The sequence below is a fragment of the Rhinolophus sinicus genome, linkage group LG11, assembly GCF_036562045.2.
Source record: "Rhinolophus sinicus isolate RSC01 linkage group LG11, ASM3656204v1, whole genome shotgun sequence".
NCBI classification, from domain to species: domain Eukaryota; kingdom Metazoa; phylum Chordata; class Mammalia; order Chiroptera; family Rhinolophidae; genus Rhinolophus; species Rhinolophus sinicus.
Genome location: NC_133760.1, coordinates 47,187,839 through 47,213,082, shown reverse-complemented (window position 1 = coordinate 47,213,082; position 25,244 = coordinate 47,187,839). Strand labels below are relative to the sequence as shown.

The 25,244-nt window shown below is 55.5% G+C and overlaps 1 protein-coding gene across 1 annotated transcript in view; it reads left to right on the top strand.

Annotated features, from left to right (window-relative positions):
• Nucleotides 1–25,244, top strand: part of GPT2 (glutamic--pyruvic transaminase 2) — a 28,776-nt gene extending 3,532 nt beyond the window's left edge. The window contains exons 3-12 of the mRNA XM_074314957.1: nt 3,954–4,043; nt 6,251–6,359; nt 10,409–10,542; nt 12,539–12,782; nt 13,979–14,058; nt 15,601–15,737; nt 18,830–19,004; nt 20,502–20,657; nt 21,628–21,740; nt 22,903–25,244. Coding sequence (XP_074171058.1) covers nt 3,954–4,043; nt 6,251–6,359; nt 10,409–10,542; nt 12,539–12,782; nt 13,979–14,058; nt 15,601–15,737; nt 18,830–19,004; nt 20,502–20,657; nt 21,628–21,740; nt 22,903–22,993 — 1,329 coding nt within the window. The 3' untranslated portion in view covers nt 22,994–25,244. The remainder of the gene's footprint in view (nt 1–3,953; nt 4,044–6,250; nt 6,360–10,408; nt 10,543–12,538; nt 12,783–13,978; nt 14,059–15,600; nt 15,738–18,829; nt 19,005–20,501; nt 20,658–21,627; nt 21,741–22,902) is intronic.

Below are 25,244 nucleotides of genomic sequence, written 5' to 3'. Positions count from 1 at the left end.
TGTAAAAGTACACGTGGCTGAGGCAAGACATTCACAATTTGAGGGAAAAACAGCTTGCTGCTGTGACTGTCAGGGTGTGTTGCATCTCACACACGTCACACCGGAGGTGCCGTAGCACGTGGCCACAGTCAGCTAAGAACCAAGCTTGGAAACCCTGGGTGTGCCAAGCGCAGGGGTGAGATCTCATTGGTCATTTCCTGTAGAGTTTAGATGCTACTTGAAAAAGACATTTGTAGTGGCGGCTTCCAATGGGACAAACCCTTCCCCGCCCCCTGCCCAAGGCACCAGGGACATGCATTCTGGCCTGGCCTTCGTGTGCCGGCGGCTCAGACCACCGGCTTCAGAGCACCTTGGCCTCAGTTCATTCCTCTGCAAACCGGGGCCAGTTTATTTCTCCTGAAGACAAGCGATGTGGCCTTGAACAGCTAGAAGCCAGTTAGAACTCTTGAGTCTCTGCCGTCAAGCCAATGAGAGTTGCGTGGGGAGAGGAAGTGCCCAGGGTCCCTCTTGCCTTTCCTCCCTCCTGAGGCTCTGGGTCTGGGTCCGGCTCTGCTCTGCGGGCTCTGCCCCCTCCTGCCTGGGCCTTAGCCTTGCTCTTATGAATCACCCTGTGTGGAGTTCATTCAGCTTTCACCCTTTCACCCCGGCCTCTGCCCTGCAAATCTCGGCATCTGTGCTTCGCCCTTCCCCCAGCCCCCAGAGTCCAGGGGCCCACAAGCAGCCTTTCCTGCCCCAGTGCTCAGGGGGCCCCGCCCCGGAGCTCCTACCTAATGTCTCAGTCACGGGTGGGTACAGCTTCAGTTCTGTTTCTTTAGCTTTGCTTCTTTCCATAATGGTCAGGGGCAGACTCTGTGCTGACACTCGGTTCCTCAGCTGTAAGGTGCACGTTTTCTGGGCCCCAGGGCACCCGTTGCAGTTTGTCTCTGGGACCTCCTCCTGGAGCTTTCCGTAGTGCTTCCTGCCTGCCCTCAGCCCGTCCCTCACGTCGGGGTCTTTTCTCATGGTGCTCCTGGCCTGGGGCTGCCCATGCCCTCTCTCCCTTCCCCGCCCACTTCTTATTCTTCACCAGCCTGGGCTCTGAAGGGCGGTGGCCTCTCCTGTCTCCCTGGCTCCTGTCATGGGGCCCGGGCGATCCATAAATATTTGTTGAATGAGAGGGAGGTTCTCTAGGGACTAACCTTCCTACCAAGGCTTTGTGCCGCATGTCACATGAAGTGACAAGATCCCTCCCTTGCTCGAGGGAACTGTCACATTGCTGTTATTAGAATCACCCATCCTCCCCGTGGTGACGCTGGGCCTGTGTGCTGGGGAGGGTCGTGATAACTCTTTTTTCCTTCTCCCCACTGACACGCTCTGAAATGCGCCACCCCAGAGCCTGGGGGCCGTTCGTCTGATCCCTACTTGAGCCGAATGGTGGGAAGGGAGGCCCCTTGGGTAGGAACTCATCTCAGTGGCTCACAGGGAGACAGCCCTGGGTGGGATGTGTGCAGGTGGATTAGACAGGAGGGCACTAGGATGCTGTGAGGGGAACTGGGATGACACATGCTGACCTGCAGGCTCCTGGGGGCTAGACTGAGGCGAGCTCACCGTTGGGTGTGCCTGCCAGGCCAGGATGAGCCACTGTGGGCAGGAGTCTGCCCCCGGCTCCTTCGTGTACCTCGAGTGCCTGGATGCAGGAGTCTGCCCAGAACAGTCTCTGTATGGCAGCCCTTGGCAGGACAGGCTAGTCCCCTGCCATTCGAGGGAGCCAGTTCCCCGCCCCACAGCCCATCCATAACTGCAAAGTGTCTGGGGCCTGCGGGCGCCCGGACCCCAGAGAGGAGGTGCTCAGTGTCCCCAGGCTCCTTTGCGCAGGCCCTGAATTGGTTGGGCAGTTCAAGGGGGGAGGCCCCAGGACAGAAACATCCAGGACCCCGTTCTAGGCATTATTCTCAGTATTCTCTCCCTGCACTGGGCTGGCTGCGGGCCCACAGCTGTGTGTTGGTTCCTGGCCCTCAACTGTGACAGATTTACTCCCTGCTAAAGAATGGCCTGTGCCCATGCCATGGAAATCATGTGCGTTCAGCTGGCCTGGGATGGGGGCCATGGCGATTCAGCCAGGCTGACAGAGGGTCCCGTGCCAGGAGCCCAGGCTGGTGCCTAGAGGTGTGTCAGGCCCACCCCTTTGCACAGTGGCCTGGGTCACTCGTCTTTCCCAGCCTTCTTGGCTCCAAGGATAAGCCCTGAGGCCACATGCCCACAGCCTGTCTTCAGGGGATCTCCTCTCACCCCGTGGCCTAATCCTGGAGCAGTGGGCGGCACCGTGCCCCCTGCCGTCCTCCACACCCCCATTGGCCGTCAGGCATGTTGGCTGCTTCTCCATGCCCCCCCGGGACATCTTTCCTTCTGGCCAGCTCTGAGGAACTCGGTCAAAGAGCACGATGGAATCAACTGGCCTCCTTTCCCTCCAGAAACATAGCTTTTGGAGACTTATCAGGCCCCACAATCCTCCATCCAAACCACGTTTTCTCCTCGGCAGCAGCCGGGGTGTCCCTGTCACCTCCCCAGTGGTGTTTATGAAGGTCCAGGGCCATTTCTGGGGAGCCTCCTCAGCCTCCCATGCCTCCTTGCTTCAGAAGCAGCTGCAGAATTTCTACGGAGGAAGGGTTAGGGGTGGCAAAAGAGGGTCAGGAAAACTTGTCTGGCAGCTGCTTTCATCCCTTAAGCCGCCTGGTTTTTAACTTAAGGTGTGCATTACTGGTCAAACAGGGGATGTTTTCTGAAGTTGCTTTTATGTACACAATATGTGACGTGGAGAAAAAGACAAGTGTTAAAATGATGGAATTGTATCTTTAAAATTGGTGTTTAGGGTGCCTTTAGGGAAAAGGCGGCAGGAGATGGCAAGGTGGCCCTGCCTCCCATCCAGGCCACCCCTTGGCACTGTCACCACCTTGCCTCTACCATGACCCTCGCGACCTCGCTCCTGGCCCAGCTTTGTAAGATGATGACGTTTGTCCTCAGCCAAGTGTTTTCATACTGTTTATCTCAGATAATCCTTTCAGCTGCCTTGGGAGGTCCTTGAACCTGACGGTGATCCTAACTCTTCCAGTGGCTAAGTTTGGATTTATCGGAGCTGTGTGGAATTCCCACATTTCCAGATCCCCACAGTTCTCCATCCAAACTGTGTTTTCTCATCGGTAGCCAGGGTGTCCTTGACACCTCCCCAGTAATGTTGTCACCGGGATCTCTGAGTTCCTCTGCTCTCTGGGATCTCTTTGCTATGCTCAGGCAGTGGCCTCAATTTTGCTCTTCAGCCATTCTTTCATTCCCTGATGATTTTTTTTTCTTTAAATGTGAAAACCAGCCCACATTCTTCATTCTGTAGAGCCAAGGTTACAAGGGAATGACCGTGAGCAGTCCCTGCTGATGAAGGGGTGTCTGTAGGGCCCCTGGCCATATACTTAGGCTGTGAGGTGGGGACGGGCAGCTGGGGGTCATGGGATCCTCTCTCTGACCTTTGGCATCTGCTGCTGCTGAGGCCTGCCGCCTTCCCACATTTGCCCCAGACCATCTTTTAGACATCCATTAGGAGGCATCTGTGGGGCTGAGGATGTGCAGGTACCTGAGGGTGCTTAGCAGTCCAGGAAAGTTCCAGCCTTTTGTGAAAGTGGGAGACAGTGGAGATGGTGGTTAAGAAGTGCTCTTGGAGTCTGGCTTCAAACCCCAGTATCGTATTTCATTTTCGTGACCTTGGGCAAGTCTCTTAATCTTTTGAAGCCTCAATTTCCTCATCTGTAAAATGGGATTAATACTAGTTCTTCCTGATGGGGTGGTTTGACACTCTGCCCAACAGCTGGTAAGGCTCCAAGTAGGGCTGCTTATTTACACCCTGTGGGATCATTGCTTGGCCTCTGGAATCCAGGGTCTGAGAGTCTCTTAAGTAACCAGCTGTTTGGTGCCTTCTCTCTGCTCAGGGTATCAAAAAGCCGTTCACTGAGGTCATCCGTGCCAACATCGGAGACGCCCACGCCATGGGCCAGCAGCCAATCACCTTCCTACGACAGGTGAGCAGGACTTAGGGAGCAGAGGCTTCTGGGAGAGCAGGGACTGGAGGCTGGGAGGGCCAGCCAGCTCCTCTCGCCTCTGCCTCCCTGCCTGCCCAGCCCCTCAGGACACAACAGGCACCAGAACCCCACAGGGAGGTGCCGCTGAGGTAGCAGCCCTTCCTGTGGCTGATGTCCCTGGGGTCCCCTTCAGCCTCTTCCTCTCCCCAAGTTGTCTAACATTCCTAAACCCTTTTTGGGGTTGTGCTAGTGTATGCAGTTGCCAGGGAGCCTCTTCCATGGTGCTTGGTCCTGGATCCTGAGTTTGGAGCTTGGTTGATGAGAGCATTAGAGAAGCAGGTGGGAAAGGCAGAGGCCCAGGGGGCTGACAAGTGGTGTGTGTGGGTTGCCATATAGCTTCCCACGTGCGACACCCAGTTTGAGCGTTGGCTCTGCCACTTACCAGCTGGGTGGCTTTGAGCCAGTGGAGATCACCAGAGCGTGGCCTCAGAGGATGGCTGGTAGATGGCCTTCCTGAGACAATGATGAGCAGGCCTCACCCCTGGCCCAGCGGGAGAGTGTGGGGTCCGTGACATTGCCAGCGGCTGCCTCCTGGCTGCCTTGCTGATGACCCAGCTCGCTCCTGAGGGCTCCAGGAGGCAGCTTGCAGTGTTTCAGTGTGAGCACCAACCACAGATGCTGCATGGGCCCAAGTTGTGGGGCTGGTGGGCAGGAGTGGTGGGAGAAGGCCACAGGGCCTCCTGAACAGAGGCTGGAGACCAGCTGTGGTGAGAGCGTTTCCCGCAGAAGACCTGGGGCCTATTGTTTAAGAGCAAAATATGGTCCTGTGTGTGGTTAAGGTTTGCAGGTCCGGGAAAGCAGGGGAACTGAATACCCCGGACCCTTTATCCTGCCCTGCAATCTGGGCGGAGGGGGTGGGGGCCGGGGGGCCTCAGCCTGCAGCCCCTCAGGCAGTTCACACAGGCTGGGGGTGCAGAACCGAGGCTGGCACTGACCTCGTCCATCCACTGTGCCTCCTTCCTATGGCCACTGCTTCTGACCACAGGAGCATGCCAGCTGCCCGGGAATGTCACAGGCCCCAAGCCCGGCCCAGGAAGGGGAAATGGATCAGACCAAACATGTGTCCCTGCCAGGAAAGTGGAGGCTGGAGGAGGTCAGAGGACCCTGGTTGTTCTGGAAGCAGCTTCGGAGGGACGAGGCCAAAAGTGCCTGCCTCTCTCCGCAGAGGTTCCCCACATGACTGGGGTCCTGGCATGACTAGTGTCCTGCCTGTTGCCTCAGCCTTTCCTGGCCAGCTGACACATCCCCAAATCCAGCCCTGCTGCTGGCCATGGCAGGCCCAGCCTCTCCCACTTGGCGGTGGCCTCCTCCAGCCTCCTCTTAGCTTCACAGGTGTCCCTGTGAGGAGGGCAGGCCGGGTCACCACTCGTTGTACAAAGGAAGAAACGCTGGTTTCCGAGAAGCCAGTGCTGGCCTGAGGTCACCCAGCTGGTGCCAGAGCCATGAGCCCCCCCCCCCCCGCAATAACCCCCCCATGCTCTTGGCACGGCTCCCAAGCTGCCAGCTTAGACTTGCCTGATGAGCTGGGGCTTGCCGGCACTTCTGCAAACATTTCTTTGCTTAATCCTCTGAATTTATGAGGTTAGGGTGATTTTCTGTTACAGAGCTGAGAAAGCTGAGTTGATCTTTAGTTCTGGCCAGGAAAGGGGGTGATGGTGAGGGAAGGGAGAGGGGATCTGGGGAGGGGGTTGAGAGCTCAGGCTGTGAGTTGGGAGGGGGTCCCTGCTGTCCTGCTCCTGTCAGCTGGGCTTCACCTGCCTGCCCAGTGCCAGCCCGTGCTCAGGAGACCCCTGCTTCTTCTGGCCTTGGGTGTGTGAGCCGCTGTCCTTTATGAAAGCGTTGGGGCGGGGCGCTGAGCAGCCTCTCTGTTCCCCGGCCCCTCTTGTGGCAGCCCACCCTGGGGCCCCAAGCACAAGTCACTGTGTACCCCGCCTCTCACCGTCTCCCCTTCTGTGGCAGAGCCCAGGGTCATCCTCCTCACCCACCCCCAAGCTCCCATGGGCCAGAGCCCTCGTGGAGATGACTGCTCACCTCTGTCCCCCAGAGTTGTCATCTTCACCCCATCTCCTGCCCAGGGTTCTTCATGCCCCTCCTGGGGCTCTGGGGTGGGGGTGCTAGGAGCCCAGCCCGCGCCTCTATTCCCCCAGGTGATGGCACTCTGTACCTATCCAAACCTGTTGGACAGCCCCAGCTTCCCAGAAGATGCTAAGAAGCGAGCCCGGCGGATCCTACAAGCTTGTGGCGGGAACAGCCTGGGTGAGCCCCAACTTGCCAGGTCCCAGAGGGCGTGAAGTGAACGTGTTCTTGGCCTGGGCCTCGGGTTATGTGAGAGAGTAAACAAATGTGTGTGGGGTGGCTGACGTGCAGAGTAAATGAAAATGAGTCTCCCCTGCTCGACCCTGCTCTAGGAGCCTCCTGGGGTCAGTGTCATCTTTCAGTGGACTTGGGCTTTGCACCTGGGAGCCAGCTTCTACGCTGAGCCCTCAGGCAGAGCAGGTGTGACCCGCTGACCAGCCTCGGTTATGGGAGGCCGAATGGAGCCAGCTTTGTCCAGCCTTCTCCCGCTCTGTGGCCCCCAACTTGTCCTTGTGTCTGGCAGTCTATTATTGGGGAAGAGAAGCACTGTGACATGTCTCTGGTCCCCTTTTGTTGGCTTTCTTTATTCTGACGGTGCCGCCCTCCCTCCCATTTCACTGTGTCCCTCCCCATCATCCAGCCTTTGGTTCTCTTGGCCGGGAGCCCACGCCCAGCCTTCTGCCTCCTTACTGAGGGATGCCCCGGAATTTGGCCCCTGCAGATGTGAAAATGATATTCTCTCTCCCTTCCCTGCTGAGACGGACTTCTAGCCTCCCGGCCTCTGCTCTTTGTTCTCATCTCATGTTTGGTTTTTATTCTGTTTATTTTTGCCCCATTATTTGCCCAGCGCCTACATGGGAGATCCAGTTTCCCTTGCCCTGAGGAAAACAGTCGTTCTTAGAGCTTTTTTAGGACACGTGCCTGAATGTTCCGGAAAGTGGGACAGGGCTTCTTGTGGCTTGCTCGGCAGGGGATCAGCCACCACCCTTGGCCTCTCTCCTTTCCCTTTTCTGCTCTGTCCCTTTATCGAGAGCCCTACGCTTACCTTCCTGGCTGTGGTCACCCCCCTGGCCTTTAGTCTGCGTGGTGTGCCTGTCGGGCAGGCCCCGCGCCCCTTGCTTCCCTGCCCGCCAGCCTGGATAGGGTGTGGGCCAGCAGCTTGTGTGGCGAGTCCTAACCGCAAGCTGGCACAGAGCCGCCCAGAGGCCCAGCCTCCAGGCTTCCTTCCTCCTGTGCCAGCTGTCCAGCCAGGACAAAGGCGTTTCTCAGGACCCCTGGCCGCGGGCCTGAGCCTCCTGGAATCCGCAGCAGAGAGCTGGGAGGAAGGGGGGACCGAGCTTGCCTTCTGCATGTCTGATGGGAATGTCTGGGAGGGGGAGGGCACCTTTGTCCCAGGTACTGAGCCTCAGCAACAAGTGTTTACGACTCTGTCACCCAGAGCTGATGCCATGACGTTGGGAGGCCACGTCCATGGGAGTCCCCTCTGGGCTGCTGTAGCAAGAGGATGGTTGCGTGTGGGCTTTTGGAGACTCGCACTGAGTTTTGTCTGAGGGGCTCATGAGGAAGGTGAGGTAGGTGCCTGTCTGAGCCTCACCCTTGAAAGAGGAAGTACTTTGTACTTACCTCCTAGGCTGATGTATGTGCTAAAGCCCCTTGTCAGGTGTGAAGCCCTGCCCTCAGGGGTCACCACCAGGCCCTGCCCATTATGGGGGGGGCAGTAGGGGTGGTGCTCTCTGTGAACTAAGCCTTGGGCAGCCTGAGCACCTGCCCATAGATGTAAAGGAAAGTGTCAATACACCCCAAAGCCCCCTACCCAGGTGCGGGTTATTAAATGAGTGCACAGGCCTTAAAGCTCACCTGGATGTGTTTTCATCGTGCCCTTTACAATTCCTACTGGGGCTTCGTTTATTTGCTGTTTGATTAGTAACTCAGTTCTCAGGTTGTGTCCTGGGTCTTAAGTAGGATTGAGGTGAAAACTAGACACTCCTGGGGGAGATGGGCAATCTCTGCCCTGTCCAGCCTCCCTGAGTGCACACCGTGTACCAGGCACTGTTCTAGGCCCTGAGGGACACTGGTGAACAAGGCAGAGGGAGTTTCTGTGTTCACAAAGCTCACTGTCAGATTTGGGAAAAGCAAACATTACAAGGAATTCACACAGAAACATAATCCCTACTTTTCATGAGTTCTTGGCGAAAGAGCAGAGAGTAATGGGGTTATAACAAGGGATCCTGATGAGGAGGGCGGGTTCAGGAGAAAGTTCAAATTCACGTGGAGGATGAGTAAGACAGAGAGAGGAAATGGCGTGTGCAAAGGCCCTGAGGTTTCAGGACTGAGTATGGCTGAGTGAAGGGTGAGGCGGTATGTAGTTGGGAAGGTTGGCAGTCTGTTGGTGCCAGTTTGTAGGCCGTGGGCGGAAGGCTGCCATCGGTCTGGGGGCAGGGGTCTTATGCAGGGGTGTGGTGGGGTGGGGCCGGTAGGGGCATAGGTGCTGTAGCAGAGAGGCACAGAAGAAATAAGTAATGGTCCCTGTCCTCAAGGAATTTACACTCAACCTGGGGAGAGGCAGGGCTTCATGTGTATACAGTAAAATAGCTGGAGAAATTACAGGCCAGGAGAGAGGCTGGGGGGCAGCTTTAGGACAGGCCCCCTGGAGAGGGACTAGATCTGAGCTTTGAAGGATTAGTGCATTTGGATGGAGCATAACAGGAGATCTAAAGGAAAAGGGTGGAAGGTTTGGCCCACAGGAGCAGGGAGCTGGCCATTGGGTGAAAATCTGGGAACTCCAGGAAGTGGGAGCTAGAAGCAGGAAGAGGAGGAGGCTTGGCTGGCATGGGAATGACCAGGCCCTGTGGAGTGGAGAGGAGGACATTGAAAGAAGACAGAGGGAAATAGGGAGCACTAGAAGGTTTCTGAGCACAGGAGCTCAGAAATACCAAATAAATCACCCAGTGGAGAAAGAATTCTCTAACACCAGTATTTGTACCTCCCTACTTTAATTTACAAAATATTTCAAATGCATTAGAATACCCAAAATAATGTAACAAAGACCCTGTGCCCACCACCCAGATTTGATGCATGTTAATGTTTGCCCCTTGCACCACCACCCCATTTTGCAGCTAGTCAGAGGGGAAAGGCAAGCCCAATGCTGCATAGAGAGGCTGAGGCACAGCCTTAAACTGTGCCTCCTGGGTGCAAGGCCGGGATTGATTCGCTCTGAAGGCCAGAGAAGAGTCAGCTCTTTCCAGATTCCCATCGTGTCTCCTGGTGGTGGTTTTACAGTAGCCTTAGAAGAAGCGCCTGGTTTTCTGTCAATGTGGTATCAAATACAAACAGTATAGAAGGATACAGAGTGAAAAATCGGCCTCCAACCTCTGACCCCCAGCCTCCTGGTTCACGTCCCCAGAGAAGTCACCTCATTAGGTGTAACCTCCACTTAGACCAAGATACTGAACATTTCCAGCACCACAGAAGGCACCTCTGTGCCCCTTTGCAGTCAGTGCCTCCACGCTGGAGCGCTCACCACTGTTCTAAGGTCTAGCATCATAAATTGGCCTTTCCTGTTTTTGCACGTTGTATGAATGGTGGTATGCATTTTAATCCTAAATGGCAGCCTGAGGATACTATTGACATGGGGGAGGTGTGTGTGTGTGGGGGGGTCAGGCCCAGCACCCCAGGGACTTGTGGTTAGTTTTGGTCAGTGCTCCGGGTTCCTGGGGCTGGCAGGTGGTGCCATCTTGGGTCAACCCGTTCTCTGCAGTTCTGTGGAATCATGTGTAGGCAACAGTGACAAATGCATAGCAATCCCAGCTGTCATGATTTATATTGCCATAAAATGTGTATAAATCCCAGGAGGGTGGGTGAAACAGGTATGGGCACCATTTCAGTGGCCTAGAATAACGCCTGACCTAGTTGGTTCTCAGTAAATCCTGGGTGGATGAGTGGGTGGCTGGGTGGGTGGGCGAACAGATGGGGGGGGAGCAGATGGATGAATGGACAGATAGCAGATGGGTGAGTGGATAAGTGGGTGGATGGGTGGATAGAGGCTGGGTGGATGAAGCCGGGATAGGTGGTTAAGTGGCTTGCCGGAATTCCAGAGCCCAGAGTACTGGGACTCAGATCCCACCTGAGCCCTCCCCACCCCACCACTTGGTTAATTACATGTGTGGACGTCACTGTCCATGGAGCCAAACATCTTGCCTCCGGTCATTGTCTTGTTTGCTGTCCTACAGGGTCTTACAGTGCTAGCCAGGGTGTCAACTGCATCCGTGAAGATGTGGCTGCCTATGTCACCAGGAGAGATGGCGGCGTGCCTGCAGACCCAGACAACATCTACCTGACCACTGGAGCTAGTGACGGCATTACTGTACGTGGGAGGGTGACTCGTTGTTGGCCAGCATTCCCCCGCGTGAAGAGCAGCCTTGCATGTCAGGGCCACGCATGTGAGCCTGCCAGCAGGGAGAGGCCTGGGAGGGGGGCCGGCCACCCCCTGGTGCCTGCTGTCTGCCCCGCCCAGGTGCCTGCATCCTAGCTTCACTCAGTTTCCGTGAGCCTGGATACTTCTGCGGCCATGGTTCCCCTCGAGTGCACACCGGCAGCTCCAGCAGGCACTCAAGGGTGCCCATCTTTCTGGTGGCAGTGGCCTTTCTCTCACTCAGCATGTACCGCTGTGCCTCCTCTGCCAGGGCACCCAAACACGTTTGGCCTCTGCTTACACTAGTGCTGGATTAGACCAGCATTAATATCACATACATAAATGCCACATCACAAGCTTTGTTTCTCTTCTGGGTGAAGAGGGCAAAGTACCATGGTGGGAGCAGCAGGGACGCTGACCTGAGTGGGGTGGGGGTAGCAAGGTTTCTCCGAGGAAGGCTGACAGCCGGCTGGAGGACATGTAGGTGTGAAGTCAGGGGGCGGGTGGGGGGTGGACCGAGCGGGTGTGTGCAGAGGCCTTGAGCTGGAAGGAGGCTGTGTGTTTGGAAATGGAGAGTCAGGGTGGACGAGCACACGTGGTGAGGGCCACAGTTATCAGAAACGGGCTGGGAGACAGTTGAGGCCTGAGTCCTGCGGGGCCTTCGAGGCCACTGAGGATGGGGCCCTGGTCCTAAGCGCAGGAGGGAGCAGTTGAAGTAGGCAGTAGGCGGGGACAGAATTCCGTTTTTAAGTTTTCACTTTGGCAGGGAGGGAGGGGCCATAGTTGAGGAGGTGAGAAGTGGCTGGCATCAGCCGAGGGCAGGGTGGAGGGGCTGGTACCAGTGGTTGCTTAGCACACCAGCCTGCAGCCTTGCGTTCCCTTTGCGCTTGCTCCCCCCAGCGCCTGGTCAGCGCCCTGTGCCATGGACCCCTTCTCCCTATTCAGGACTTCCTCCTTCAGTGGGGTTCTCTGTCTTCTGACCTCCGTGGCTCTCGTTTTCCATGTGGAGTGCTTTAATCCCTTCCCACAGCCTTTCCAAGTGCACTGAACTCTTCCTGCAGCCCGTGAGGACACAGGCCCACAGACAAGTGGTCTGCTTGCTTTGAGTTGGTCTCTTGTGGCATTTAGGGTTCTAGCGTTGGGGCTGTGGCCCCCGCCCATGGCGTCTTCCATTGTGTCCTGCTGTCAAAGCCTTTCTCTGTTCCCAGAGAAGCCCGCACAGGCCTGGGTCCTGAAGGAGGGGAGGTTGACCACCTCAAGCTTTAGTGAAGAATCAGGTCATTGTGCTTTTCAATCTGGTGGCATTCTTGCAGCAAGAACTGAGCCTGAGAAAGGCCCTAAGCCTGTGTGTAAGGTGGGGACTCTCCTAGAAAGGGTTTTGGCTTATTAATTCCATGAATGAGTGCCACCTTCACTAGCACCCACAGGATGCCCATGGCCTGCTTTCTCAGCTTTGGAAATGGGCCGATGCGCCACCTGGTGGTAGTAGGGGGTATTTTACCCATTTCAGCGATTCCGTCCCTACTTAGGGGTCTATCCAACCTTGGGCACTGAAATTACTGACAACACGATTCCCGGGCCCCCCCCCAGACATACAGAATGCGTTTCAGGGGTGAGGTCGGAATAATTCTGAGACAGGGCCCGTTTGCAGACTACTGCTTTTAAAGACCTCTTTACAAAATACTGACAAGTGTTGCGTCTTTATGTGCCATGCACTGTGCTAAGAACTTGAAAGCATCTTATTTTGCTTATTCCTCACAGCACACATCATGTTACAGATGAGGAAAGTGGGACAGGGAAGTTCAGCAAGTCACATGGGCTTGCCCTGGAGGCTGGCGGTGGGGTGGCCGGTGACAGGCTGGGGTTGGGACCTTCCGGCTTGTGTGCCCGTCCACCCCGTGGGGTGGGGAGTGGTGCTGGCCGTGTAAGATGTGACTTCTCCTTGCAGACGATCCTGAAAATCCTGGTTTCCGGGCGCGGCAAGTCCCGGACGGGGGTGCTGATCCCCATCCCACAGTACCCCCTGTACTCGGCAGTCATCTCCGAGCTCAATGCCGTGCAGGTGAACTATTACCTGGACGAGGACAACTGCTGGGCCCTGAATGTGAACGAGCTGCGGCGGGCTGTGCGGGAGGCCAAAGACCACTGTGACCCCAAGGTGCTCTGCATCATCAACCCCGGGAACCCCACAGGTCTGCACGGCACGCCCTCGCCCGTTTTGGGGGTAGGGAAGTGGGCGCGGGGGCCTGGTGTCCTGGACGTCTGGGCGCTGAAGAGTTAAGAAAGTCCCCTTTGCTCTCGGGTTCCCAGTCCAACTGCAGATTTTCTTGTGGGGAAGCCCTGACATTTGCCGCAGGCCACCTTGGGAGGTCAGCCGGTACAGGCATTGTCTTGGGCAGGGTTGTATTATGATGGAGACCAGTTTTTTTCCTGTTCTTGCATTTGCAATCTCCTCCTTGAGGTTACTCGCAGACAAGCCATCATCATTCATCGAGGGCCTCGTTTTACCGCCCCTCCTACTTATTTTTCTGAACCAGTTTCCAGAATGCTGGTGTGTGCATTTTTGTTTTTCTTTGACACAGCATTGCTGTGGCCCTGGTGGCCTGAGAAGGAAATGCCATATCAAACACTAAAGCAAACCCCTCCCCAAAAAAGAAAAAAAACTGTTTCCAAATGCTGAAAATCACTCCTAATTTTGCGTATTTTTCTTTTTTTGAAAAAAAACAACGCTCAGTCCTGCCTATTTTGGTCTTTCTGGGCTGCTGGCTTCATGGACCGGAAGCTGTTTGGATGCTTTTTAGATGCTGAGAACAAGGGCTCCTCTCTCCTCCTTTGTTGAGATAAATTGGGTCATGGCCAAAACACGTTGGAGTTGATTGTGGAATCTGCTTCTTGGGAACATCAAATGATGCTTCTATCAGCTGAAAGCACCACTTGAATTCCTGCGTGCAGACAATGGGTGCAGCTGGCTGGAGCTGGGGTATTAGCACCAGCTAATGACGAAGGTTCTAACCAGGAAGCTGTGGGGAAATGACACAAAACTGGCCTGTCCATCCTGATCGGACATTAGAATCACAAAAGGAGCCTTCAAAAAGGCCAAAGGCCAGGCCGCACCCCGGAATCTCTGAGGAGGGCCCAGGCAGCTATTCTGTGTACCCTGAAATCTTTGAGAAGGGGCCCAGGCAGCTGTCCTGTGCAGCTGACCATGAGAAGCACTGCCCTAGGAGCCCCGAAAGAAACGAGCTGCTGGACCCAACTAGGGAGGGTGGTCCCTTACGGTCACCAGGGAACACAGGACACCCAAGTGATTCTGGGTGGGATTGTTACCTAGGGACGATTTCAGCGGTATTACGACCCACATTCTGGTTTTGTTGGGCCTTTTTTTTAGGTCAGGTGCAAAGCAGAAAGTGCATAGAAGATGTGATTCACTTTGCATGGGAAGAAAAGCTCTTTCTCCTGGCAGATGAGGTAAGAGCAGCGTCAGCTATCGCCACAGAGGGAGGGCTCTGGGCCGAGTGGAGGGGAAATACCACCCGAGGATGAGAGTGTTCAGTGTTATGGCCTGTGAAACTGACCTAAACCATCCCTACGTCAGCTGGGACTTGGTTATGAATTTCAGAAATCTACCCCAAACCAGTTAAACTTAAAAAAATTAAAAGATGTTGGGGGTTTCAGGTGTATATCTTCCATAGTGTCTCTCCTTCCATCCTGCTTGTTGGCCCCACATACAGGCTTGCTATCTTCCCTACCTAGAAAGAGCTTTCTTCCTAGTGGTCTCAGGAAATGTCAGCGTGGAGCCTCACACCATTTGCTGAACCCACCACTGTGGTCCAAGGTTGCAACATGCAAATTGACAGGGCCTTGAGCAAGGGGTGTGGCCTCTGCCCTGTCCCGCCACACATTCAGAGGGAGGGCAGGGAGTGGTGTTCCCTGAGGGCAAATCGGGGGTGAGTGCTGGGTGGGCATGAGGCTGCCATGCGGTGCCCCTTCTGCTCCCATACCCTCCATCTCAGTTCCCACACCAGCCGGTAAGTAGGGGTATCTTAGTGAACCCCATAGCTGCTGCTTCTTGAACCCCAGTTCTGAAGCCACGGCCTGCCCATTCTTTTTCTGCTTTGCAGGAAAGAAATTGAAGACCTGTCAAATCCTGTTTTCACTTTATCTTCATTTCTGCATGATTTCTGGGTAGTTGTAGATTGTAACACACTAGTTTCATTCCTTTGCTCCTTGGCACCTGCCATTCTTACACACACACACACACAGAGCTTACCAGCAGATGGGCCTAAAATATTCATTCCTAAATGAGAGAAGGGGCAGCAGAGTGACTCATGGTTTTCTTTGTGACCTCGCTAGTGCGCTAACCTCCTCCCCTCTGGGTCTGGGAAGAGGAGAGGGAGCGGATGGGAGGGAGGAAGACCGGGAAGGGCAGGAGGCTGAGGAGGCGTGGGGGCGGGGAGTGACTCTGGGGGCAGAGGACTGCCTGGCCCTCCCACCCACAGGCCCAGAGAGCCTGGGTTTCCAGATGTCCCAAGTGGGTGCGGCAAGTTCATCTCCAGGGCCGGAGTGGGGTGCTGCCTGCTGAGTGCTAGGCTGTGTGCATAGCAGAGGAACCAAGCAGGTGTGGGTGCTGCTCATGGCTCTGCTCTGGGGGGGCCTGACAGTGAACAGGGAGGTCAGGCCAGGCAAGGAACCGCTGTCGTTCCTAATCATGTCAGAAGGAAAGCTGCCCGGGCAGCTGAGAGCCCTCAATGTTGTCAGTGGTCGTGCAAGGTAGACAGGAAGTCTGCAGACTGGGTGGGGGCGCCTGTGGGAGAAATCAAGTCACGTCCAGTCCTACTGTCCTCCTCCTTGATCTGGAAGGTTCCTTCGGGCACGTTCTGGCTCCCCCTGGAAGCAGTGTGGGAGCCTGGGCTTCGGGGTGACCTTGAGCACGTGTGCCCTCCGTCAGCAGAGCCTGCGTGGGCTCTGGCCTGTCGGGCACATTTGGTGACCGCCCTGTCCCTCCCGCAGGTCTACCAGGACAACGTGTACTCTCCGGACTGCAGGTTCCACTCCTTCAAGAAGGTGCTTTCTGAGATGGGGCCTGAGTACTCCAGCAACGTGGAACTCGCCTCCTTCCACTCCACCTCCAAGGGCTACATGGGCGAGTGAGTATGTGGCATCCAGGACCTCCGTCCCGCTGCCTCCGGGCCTGCCTGGTCCCGCTGCTCCCCTGCCCCCCTGCCCTGCACAGCTAGGCAGCCCTTATCTATGGCCTCTGCTGATCTAAGAGGCTGGACACAGGCTGCAGGTCCCCCCGGGGGAGCCCAGTGGTGTGAGGACAACCCGGGGCAGGGGCTCGCTTAAAATAAGGCCGTGCTTAAAAGAAACCCGGCTACGGGTAAACGATGCAAACGAAAGCAGCACCTCACAGCAGCTTCCAACACTAGTGTTTTCTGCCAGACCTGTCCCTGTGGCTCTGACACTGACGAGAGCCTGAGGGAAGGCAGGTTGAGTGGCCAAATGCCGTCAGGCCAGGCGGCCAGGCTTTACACATCCCACCTGAGCCCTGGGCCAATCCTGTGTGTTCATTCAGCTCATATTTACTGAGCACCTGCTGTGAGTCCAGGACCGACCTGAGCACCGAGGGTGCAGCAGAGAGCAAACCACAGCAATCTGCCCTCACAGAGCTTACATTGTAGTGAGGAGACAGGTGACAAGTGAGTCAAAGCGTGTATCAGGTGGACAAAACTATTTAGAGAAGAGATGGGAATGCAAGAGGTAGGGGTGGGGTCACTGAACAGCTGGCTTCTGGGTTAAAACCGAAGGAGGGGCGGGAGGGAGCTATGCAGACACCTGAGGGAAGAGCATTTCAGGGAGAGGGAACAGCACGTGCAAAGGCCCTGAGGTGGAAGCGTGCCTGGCATGTTCAAGGAGCAGCAAGGGGACTGGGAAGGAGAGGGGGAAAGTGGCAGAAGTTGAGACCGAGGAAGTCTTAGGAGGCTAATAGATTATTTTTTACTGTTACTCGGAGTGAGATGGGAGCCACTGTGTTGGAGCAGAGACGTGACCTCAGCTGGCTTATGTTTTACCAGATTCTCCCTGGTTGCTATATGGTGAGGGTGGGGCCAGAAGCGGGGACTCAAGTCAGGAGGCTGTTACAATCCAGGTGAGAGATTGCGGGTCAGGTAGCGATGTGGAGAGGACACCTGCATCCTGGGTGTGTTGGAAGGTGGAGCTGACAGGAGTTGCTTGATGGGGCAGATGGGTGTGAGACAGAGGAGCGAAGTTCTTTGTCGCAATAGCAGAAGGATGGAGTTACCATCAGTAGACGAGGGAGGCTGTGGGGAAGCAGTTTTGGAGGCAGGAGCGGGAGCTGGTATTGGATGTGTTCAATTTACCAGGACCCATTGGATGTCCAGATAGGCCTGGATGCGTCTGCAGGCCAGGCCGATACCCAGTGGAGGTGTCAGTCTGGGAGATGCCCGTGATGGAGCTGTTAGGTAGGTCGCTGAGCCCAGACGTCTCACAAACAGACAGAGAAGCGGTCCGAGGACTGGGCCTGGGTTCTCGCTGCTCAGATGCTGGGGGCGCAGAGGAGGACCCTGCAAAGGACACTGAGAAGGAAAGGCCAGGGCTTACAGCTGGTGGCACGCATTCCCAACATTTCGGAGGGTCTGTTCCGTGCCAGGTGTCACGATGGCACAGGCGTCTCGTTTGTTAAGCGGGAGGCCAGTGTAACTGAAGCTTGAAGAAATATTTTGGCCAGGTCGAAGGGGCTGTCCCTTTGGGATGACTGCCTAACTGCTCTTGGCTTTGAGGTGGACAGGGGTTAATTTACGCTGGTCTTTCTGGTCTACCTGGTAACAATGCTGCCTGTGTCATGTGCTGTGTAGCTCTTTTCCTAAACAAATCTGTTCTCTGTTAAGTCATTTTCAAACTCGCGTGTTAATCGCACACCTCGCCGTCTCTCCATCTGTGTTACGATCACTCGTTTCATGGTGAGTCCCCTGGAGGGTGGCACCCGGTAGGACCCCGTTGTCCTCAGATCCTGATTACGGGTTCAGACAGCTTTCCTCCACTTGGTTTTCTGCGCTTCACAGACGGTTAAGCAGGAAGTCCTTCCTTTTGACACTTGTGATGGGAAACCTTTCTGAGATGCTGGAATTCATCTCTGGCCATGGACAGTCCAGGCGCGGGATCAGATGAGGACTGTCTTTGCCAGTTCAGTCCTGCAGCATTTTATTGAGTGTGTCATCATGTCCGGTGCTCAGAGGTGGAGGGTGCAGGGCCACTCAGGGAGGTAAGACCAGGTTCCTGGCCTGGGGGCCGCACTGGTGCCGTCGTTAGTCTGAGCTTTCTCGGTCCGTCCAGAGAAGGAGGCACAGCTCCAGAAAGTATGACTGAGGGAACTGATTCGGTTCTGAAAGTTTGTTAAACTCATTGCACATCTCAGCCTGTTGCCTGTGATTTGACTCAGTGTGAGTCAGGATCCTTTCAGCGAAAGGAACAGAAATTCAGCCTGAACTGGTCTACACCAAAGAGGCTTTTATTACTATTTTTTAAAATCCATATCAGTAAAAAGTGCAGGGGTAAAGTTGAATCAGAGGCTTAGCGGTGTCCATGGGACTGTCCCTGCTTTCTTGCTTTGTCTCATTTTCTTTCTTAGCTCTGCTCTCCGTGGGGCTGACTTTGTCTTCTGGCAGCAAAAAGTTCAGCAAAACTCCTCATGCTCGCTGGCACCAGTGCGTCACTTGCCCACCCCTGGAGCCTGGGCAGGGGGATGCCAGGCCTGAATCAGGTGCCCCTTTGGAGCAGGAGCCGGTGTATAGTTAAGGTTCAGGCTAAGCCATTATACCAAAGAGGCCAAAAAATACAGGGGCTCAAACGAGATGTAAGTGTCTCTCTGTCTGACATAACAGTCCCAAGGTGGTTGGACGTCCTGGGCAGGCTGTGCTCCACTGGAACTGGTGGGACAGTCCTGCCTTCTGGACATGTGACATCCATCGCCAGCACTGAGGCTGCTGCCCCACTGTCTCCATTTCTCAGGAAGTGGGAAAAGGAAAGAGAAAGGAGAGAGGTTGCTTTTTCCTTGTAAGGAAGTGCTGTGGGATTTACACATATCACGTCCATTCACCTTCCACTGGGAGGAGCTCAGCCACTCGGTGCTGGGCGTGGGGATGGTTACCCAGCTTCTGGCCAGACTGCACTTAATTGAGGTCTCTGACTGGTGGGCCTCTTCCCCTTGTCAATGCTCCAGGTGTGGCTACAGGGGAGGCTACATGGAGGTGATCAACCTGCACCCCGAGATCAAAGGCCAGCTGGTGAAGCTGCTCTCGGTGCGTCTGTGCCCCCCAGTGTCCGGGCAGGCCGCCATGGACATCGTCGTGAACCCCCCCGTGCCAGGGGAGGAGTCCTTCGAGCAGTTCAGCAGGGTGAGTCCGCTGTGTCCTGTGCTTTCTCTGTGTCAGTGCTGCAGCCCGAGTCACAAGTACTTACTCACCCTGTGCTCAGGATCATGATGGCCGGCCTTGTTCCAGGTGGCCTCCAGGGGGCACTCTTGGTCCCCTTGGTGCCTGAAGGGCGCTCAGGAGCTTAAGTCTGAGGATGCGGCTGGGGCATTGTTTGAAGTGGGATGACCCCTTCCTCTTCCTCACCTGTGGGCACCCCGGTGGGCACCCAGAGCGGAGCGACTTTGTGCTGAGAATTCCCTGGGGGATTCTGTTATGCGACTGAAAGGGAGAATGGATGGGCACTGATTGTAGGCCCTGGGCTTGCCTCTGGCCTAACCAGACGTCTCACAGCTTGAGGTGATTCAGGCAGACCTTTCCAGTCACAAGTGACAAAAACCCAACTCTGACTGTTTCAACAGAAGAAGGCATTTATGGGCCATTAACCAAGGAGTCAGTTTCCATCTGTCCCAGGCTCACGTCATTTTTTGTGTGTGTGGTGAAATACACAGAACATAAAATGTACCATTTTAATAAGTTTTAACTGAGCAGTTTACTGCATAAAATACATTCACACTGTTGTGCAGCCATCACCACTGTCCATTTCCAGAACCTTCATCATCCCAAAATGAAACCGTCCCCATTAAACAAAACCTCCCCACCCACCTCCCTCAATCCCTGGCGACCTCTGTTCTCCTCTTTGTCTCTATGAGTTGGACTCCTGTCAGTACTCACAGGGGTGGGAATTTGCAGCATTTGACCTCTGCGATGTTTTGGTTCCCTTAGCATGACGTCTCCAAGGCTCATCCTTGTAGCATGCGTCAGAATTTGTTTCCTTTTCACGATGAGTAATATTTTGTTGTATGGCGAGGCTACACTTGTTTATATCCATCATCTGCGGCCACACCTTCCATCCCCCCTCCAGCAGGACTTGCAGAAGTCCTGCGCTGACTCCGCTCTGGCCTCTGACACATGTCCAGCTCTGAGCCAGTCACTGACTTTCTTTGCCTGGGTCATCTGCCCTGTGCACACCACCCAGATTGCGAGTGGGGAGGGGTGGGCCCCCCAAAATGAAGTGGTGAGGCCATCTCCTAGGAGCATGTTTTAGGGTGTTCCATCCAAGGCCAAGTCCATTCAGACTTCTGGGCAGGGACTGGTGGTGCCGGTTTTCAGGCGTGACATCCTGGTACGAGAATAGAACCCATGACACAGGCTCCCCAGGACCTAGCTGTGTCCTGGGACTCCCTGCACTTGTATGTACCGTGTTTCTGGGCACGTGGCAGCCTCGAGGGCTGCATGTCATGGAAGAAGTTCCTACAAAGGGCCGCGTGTCGCCACCTCCCTGGTGGCTGTGCTCATGCACACAAGCTCCCCTTTCACCAGTCGACCCTGCCACCCGGCACTGTAGGCACAGTTTCTGGTGGCTGAGCCATTCCGTGATGTCTAGTGAGGCTGACTCCTATGAGGTCTGTGTCCCATCAGGAGAAAGAGTCCGTGCTGGGTGATCTGGCCAAGAAAGCTAAGCTGACAGAAGACCTGTTTAACCAAGTCCCAGGAATCCAGTGCAACCCGCTGCAGGGGGCCATGTACGCCTTTCCTCGGATCTTCATCCCCAGCAAAGCTGTGGACGCAGCTCAGGTCAGGGGCACCCAGCTGGGCGGCTCCCTCACCAGCTCCACTTGGGGTTGCAGGGTTGGAGGCTGCTTCTTGCCAACAAAAGTGCTGGCCCTAGAGGATCTGAACTTGGTGGACCCCTCGGTTAGCTGATGCTCGCTGCATAAAGATGACGGCCCCCGAGGCCCGGCCGGCCCCCACATGCTGTGGGGGTGGGGCCATGTGCGGGCCCCAGGCGGGTGCTGCTGACCTGGGCCTGGTAATGCCCGTGCTCTGGAGGCAGGTGCCCAGGTGCGCTGCGATGCTCTCAAACTTAAACGCAGGCCGGGGGCCAAAGACAGCTCTGGTCCCCTCGAGCCGGCCTCTGAGCCCTAGTGCCTTGCTTCCCAGACTTGTTAAGGTTCTGATTGGTTCAGGAAGTCTGTGGAGGGTCCGAGATTCTGTGTTGTCAGGCGATGCCACAGACCCTACTTGGAGGATCAAAGGCAGAGTGGGTTTCTGCTCTTGATCCTCCCCACCCCCACCTCGAAACCTCCTCAACACCTTGTTAACCATTTAGAGTCTGCCCCGCCCCAGACCTACTGCGTCAGCAACCAGTATCGGGGCCCAGGGAACAGGTGCCGGGCTGTGCAGACCAACAGTGTCCCCCAGGAGCCCCCCTGGTGCAGACCTCAGGGCCCGTTGTCAGGTTACGTGGCTTGGCGCACAGGAGGCCACAGTCACTGTTTGTTGAGCGACTGCCTGGGGCGGGTACAGACTGGCCCTCTTGATGGAAGGGCAGACGCGCCCCAGCCCATGGCCAGGCTGACGTCCTTCAGACTCCTGTCCCTGCACCTGCTGCCATCAGCATCCAATGTGCAGCCTTGGTCCCTGTGGTGGGGGGGAGGGCCGTGTCCCCTTAGAACCTGCTGTTTCCACTGTCTTTGGCTTCAGTTCCCAGCGGTGTGTTTGTGCAAAGCCAAGAGTGAAACCTAAGTTCTGCCCTGCTCCACAGGCCCATGACATGGCCCCCGACATGTTCTACTGCATGAAGCTCCTGGAAGAGACTGGCATCTGCGTCGTGCCCGGCAGCGGCTTCGGGCAGCGGGAGGGCACCTATCACTTCAGGTACCACTTCCCCTTGGCACCAGGGCTGGGCCAGGCTTGTCCTGGGAAATCTGGGCTTCTGGACGCAGAGCTGAAGCTGGTTTCGGAGACAGATGTGTGCAGCCTCTGCCTCGGCCCCCATTCTGTCCTGCAGAGCCAGGGTCATCTCCTTGAGAGTTCTCGCCCCTCTGCCGCCTCCATCACTTAACCTCCTGGAATGTTTCTGGTGGTGTTTTCTTCTTTACTTCCTGTCCCTTTTCACCTCCATGATAGCAGCATATAGCATCTGGGTGCTCAGTCGCCCAAATATTTGCTGCACCAAAAGCCTGCTGAGATCCTACATCCGAAACAAAGGGACCAGCTGCACCCACAGTGACGCATTTCCCAGGGTGTGACCGTCCCTGTGCAATGGGGACTCCCGGAGCTGAGCAGGTTCCTTGCTGAGGCCCATTCTGTTCAGAACAGCACCTTCTCCGTGCACGGGGCTCTCAGGTGGCCCCTGCAGCAGACACTAAAAAAAGAAGTGTCACGAGCTTAGCTGGCACTTGTAACCAAGTGTTGACTCAGTCAAGGTCACGGGCATCCTGCCCTGGATGCACAAGCATGTTTGCTTGACCTCTCCGCCCTAGTGATAGGTTCCCCTCAGCAATTTGGTGCTGATTCAAAAAGCCGCTGGGAATCATGTGGACAGTGTCGGAGGGAGGATTTCGTTACCGTGGCAACCTGGGAATTCCTTTGGAGGGAGCATTGTGACCGCAGGTGCTGACTAAGTGACTGACTGGCCGGTGGAGATGGGAAAGGCTTATCTAGCAGGAGTGGGGTCTCCATGTCTGCAGGGCAGAGAGTCACGCTCTGGAGGAGTTCTGAGCACCAGTCAGAGTGGGGTGCAGACCTGCGGTAACAGCTGGGTCGCTCAGCCTGACTGCTGCCCCAGCGTATTGCTTTAGTTCATATGTAGTATCACTCGGGTGAAAAAAAAAAAAGGTACGAATGGGGGAGGGGCAATAGTTCCTCCAGTGCCAGGTGCTGTTGTGACAACTAAGCTCATGACACTGGAGCTGTTGCAGTAGGCCGGCAGGCCCGTCCGTCCCCACAGCTGCTGCTGCAGGAATGAGCTGCCGCTTCACGCCCCTCGCCTCTGCCAGGGCCCCGTGTCCAGGCTGACGCCGCTCTCTCCCCACAGAATGACCATCCTCCCTCCAGTGGAGAAGCTGAAGACGGTTCTGCAGAAGGTGAAGGATTTTCATATAAAGTTCCTGGAGAAGTACGCGTGAGGGCTCGGCCTGGGGGAGACCCGGCCCCAGCCCTTCCCTGACGCCCACCCAGGCCAACTGAACTCACCTCCCCCAGCGACTCTGCCTCAGGCCTCACAGACCACTGGTCGCTTTCATGGTCATTTTGCCCCAGGAGACTTCTGTCTCTGTGCCTTGATGTTGGGAGCTCTTCTCTTCTGAGCAAATGTGAATTGGGAATGTCTCAGGAGCCCTGGTATCTTTTGATGCAACCAAAGTAAGGGGACGGCTTGGCGTGTGGTGCTGGTCTCTGCTCTGCTGCTGCTGTGCGTTTGGGAAGTTCATGTGGGGGCTGAAACAGCCCGGGTGTGTTGGGGAACATGTTTCAGATCTGCAGAAATGAGAAGGTGTTGGGAAATATATGGCTTAACCGTGGTGAGCACTGGCAATAAAACCCTTAGCCGTGTGGAAATCTAGTCCTTCCAGGAGGAGAGCCTGGAAGTCCACGGAGGTCAGACAGGGCCGCCCTCTGTCTGTCCATCAAGAACGGTGGGGGTGGAGCACACAGGGTTGCACGGGCTGCCAGGCGAGGCTGGTGGGCACGGGGCACCATAGCCAATGTCCACGTGTCCTGCAGGGGAGGAGTGGCTGTGAGGCAGGTTCCAAGTTGAACCAGGTTTGCACTTGGGAGCACGTAGCTGGTAGTGTAGCGCGGACTGTACACGCAAGGGCTTTGGCGGGTGAAGGGTTCTCTTGAGCATGTGGAGGCTGGGACCCCCATCTGAAAGGTGTCCCTGGACTTCAGCCCAGGGTATCTCAGTCAGGTGGAGGCGTGTGGATCCGTCCCACTGTTACCCAACTGCGGTTCTCTCCCAAGCGCTTGGTTGAGTCCTTACACACATCGCCCTCTGCTGGCGACAGCCGGGACAAGGAAAGGACTTGACAGTCAAACCCCTTCCTCTCCTCCCCTCGTGTCCAGTTGTTTTAAACTGATTTTGGTCCATTTCCTCGCCCTTAATTGGCCGAAGTGCCTGGTAGCTGGGCTGCCGTGGGAGAGGACATGGGATGAACCTGACGTGTGTAAAGGTGTGTGCCTCCACATTTGCTGCTGGCCCCGCTTCCAGGCTCTGCAGACCGTGTCTGGTAGCATCAGTCATCTCTTCAGGTTGGGGGGGTCCCACCCCCCAGGTGTGCAGCTTCCCTGGCTTAGCAAGCCCGGGTGGGGGCCCGACCCACACTCCAGAGTGGGTGCTACAGGCAGCAGCTGGTGTCGTGCCCTCTTCTCCTTCACCACGAGCCCCTCCTATGACCAGCTTCCCCAGTGGGTGGTTAGGGAACCTAAGGCCAGCTCAGGAGTCAGAGGACCTAGCAAGTCCCAGAAGACAATGGAAGGAGCTGGAGAGGAACGTGAAGAGGCGTGAGCTTAGAAAGCAGCTCCTATGCTCCCGTTTCCCTGCGGGGTCCGTGCAGGGGGTGCAACGGAAACTTCCAATTGTCCCCACTCACTGGCACTGCATCCCTATGAAGAATGCAGCCACAAGCTTAAGTAACAACGGGAATGTTCTGGAACTTTTCCTCCCTTAGAAAAATGAGAAAATTGCACCTGTGCTTGTCGTATGGTAGATACACCAGGATGCATCCCAGAGCTGTGAGATTTCTGGTGGAAAGGTTCAGTAGTAGAAGCTAGTCTATTTTTTATATTTTTGTAACAATTGCTTTTTTCATGGGGGGGAGGGGAGGCTAGTATTTGTAGTCTTAACAAGTCCAGTTGTTTTTTAAATAAATCTCTTTAGACTATAAATAACCCCTAAAAACTTTGCAACGTTTACATGATTTTTAAAAAGATGACATATATACACTTGGGTTGCTTTTAAAGTAAATGAATAAAAACACAAAAAGGAGCGCTGGTTTGGGGATTAACTTCCTTCAGCAGGAAAGATGGTCACAATAGTGTTCACTTTCTACAGATTCGATTCTGGTGTCTCGTGTGGGCACCACCAGAGAAAGTTGTTTGCCATTTGAGGTCACACTGCAAATGTAAACTTGTGACGTTTTCGGTCATTCATCTACTAGATAGGCAGGTGGGGGGGATGCTGGGCTGTCCCTTGGGTGGTCCATCACTTCGCACCTCGAGGCCGAGCAGGTGGTTGCCCCCATGTGTGGATTTGCAGGAAAAGGGGGCAGCCCTGCCTCTCCCTGCTTTCTAATCTGGGTTCTCATAGGCGTCTCCTGGCCAAGGTCCTTCGTGATCGCTCCGCTGGAAATTTTGAAATAAAATACATTTCAAAAGTGG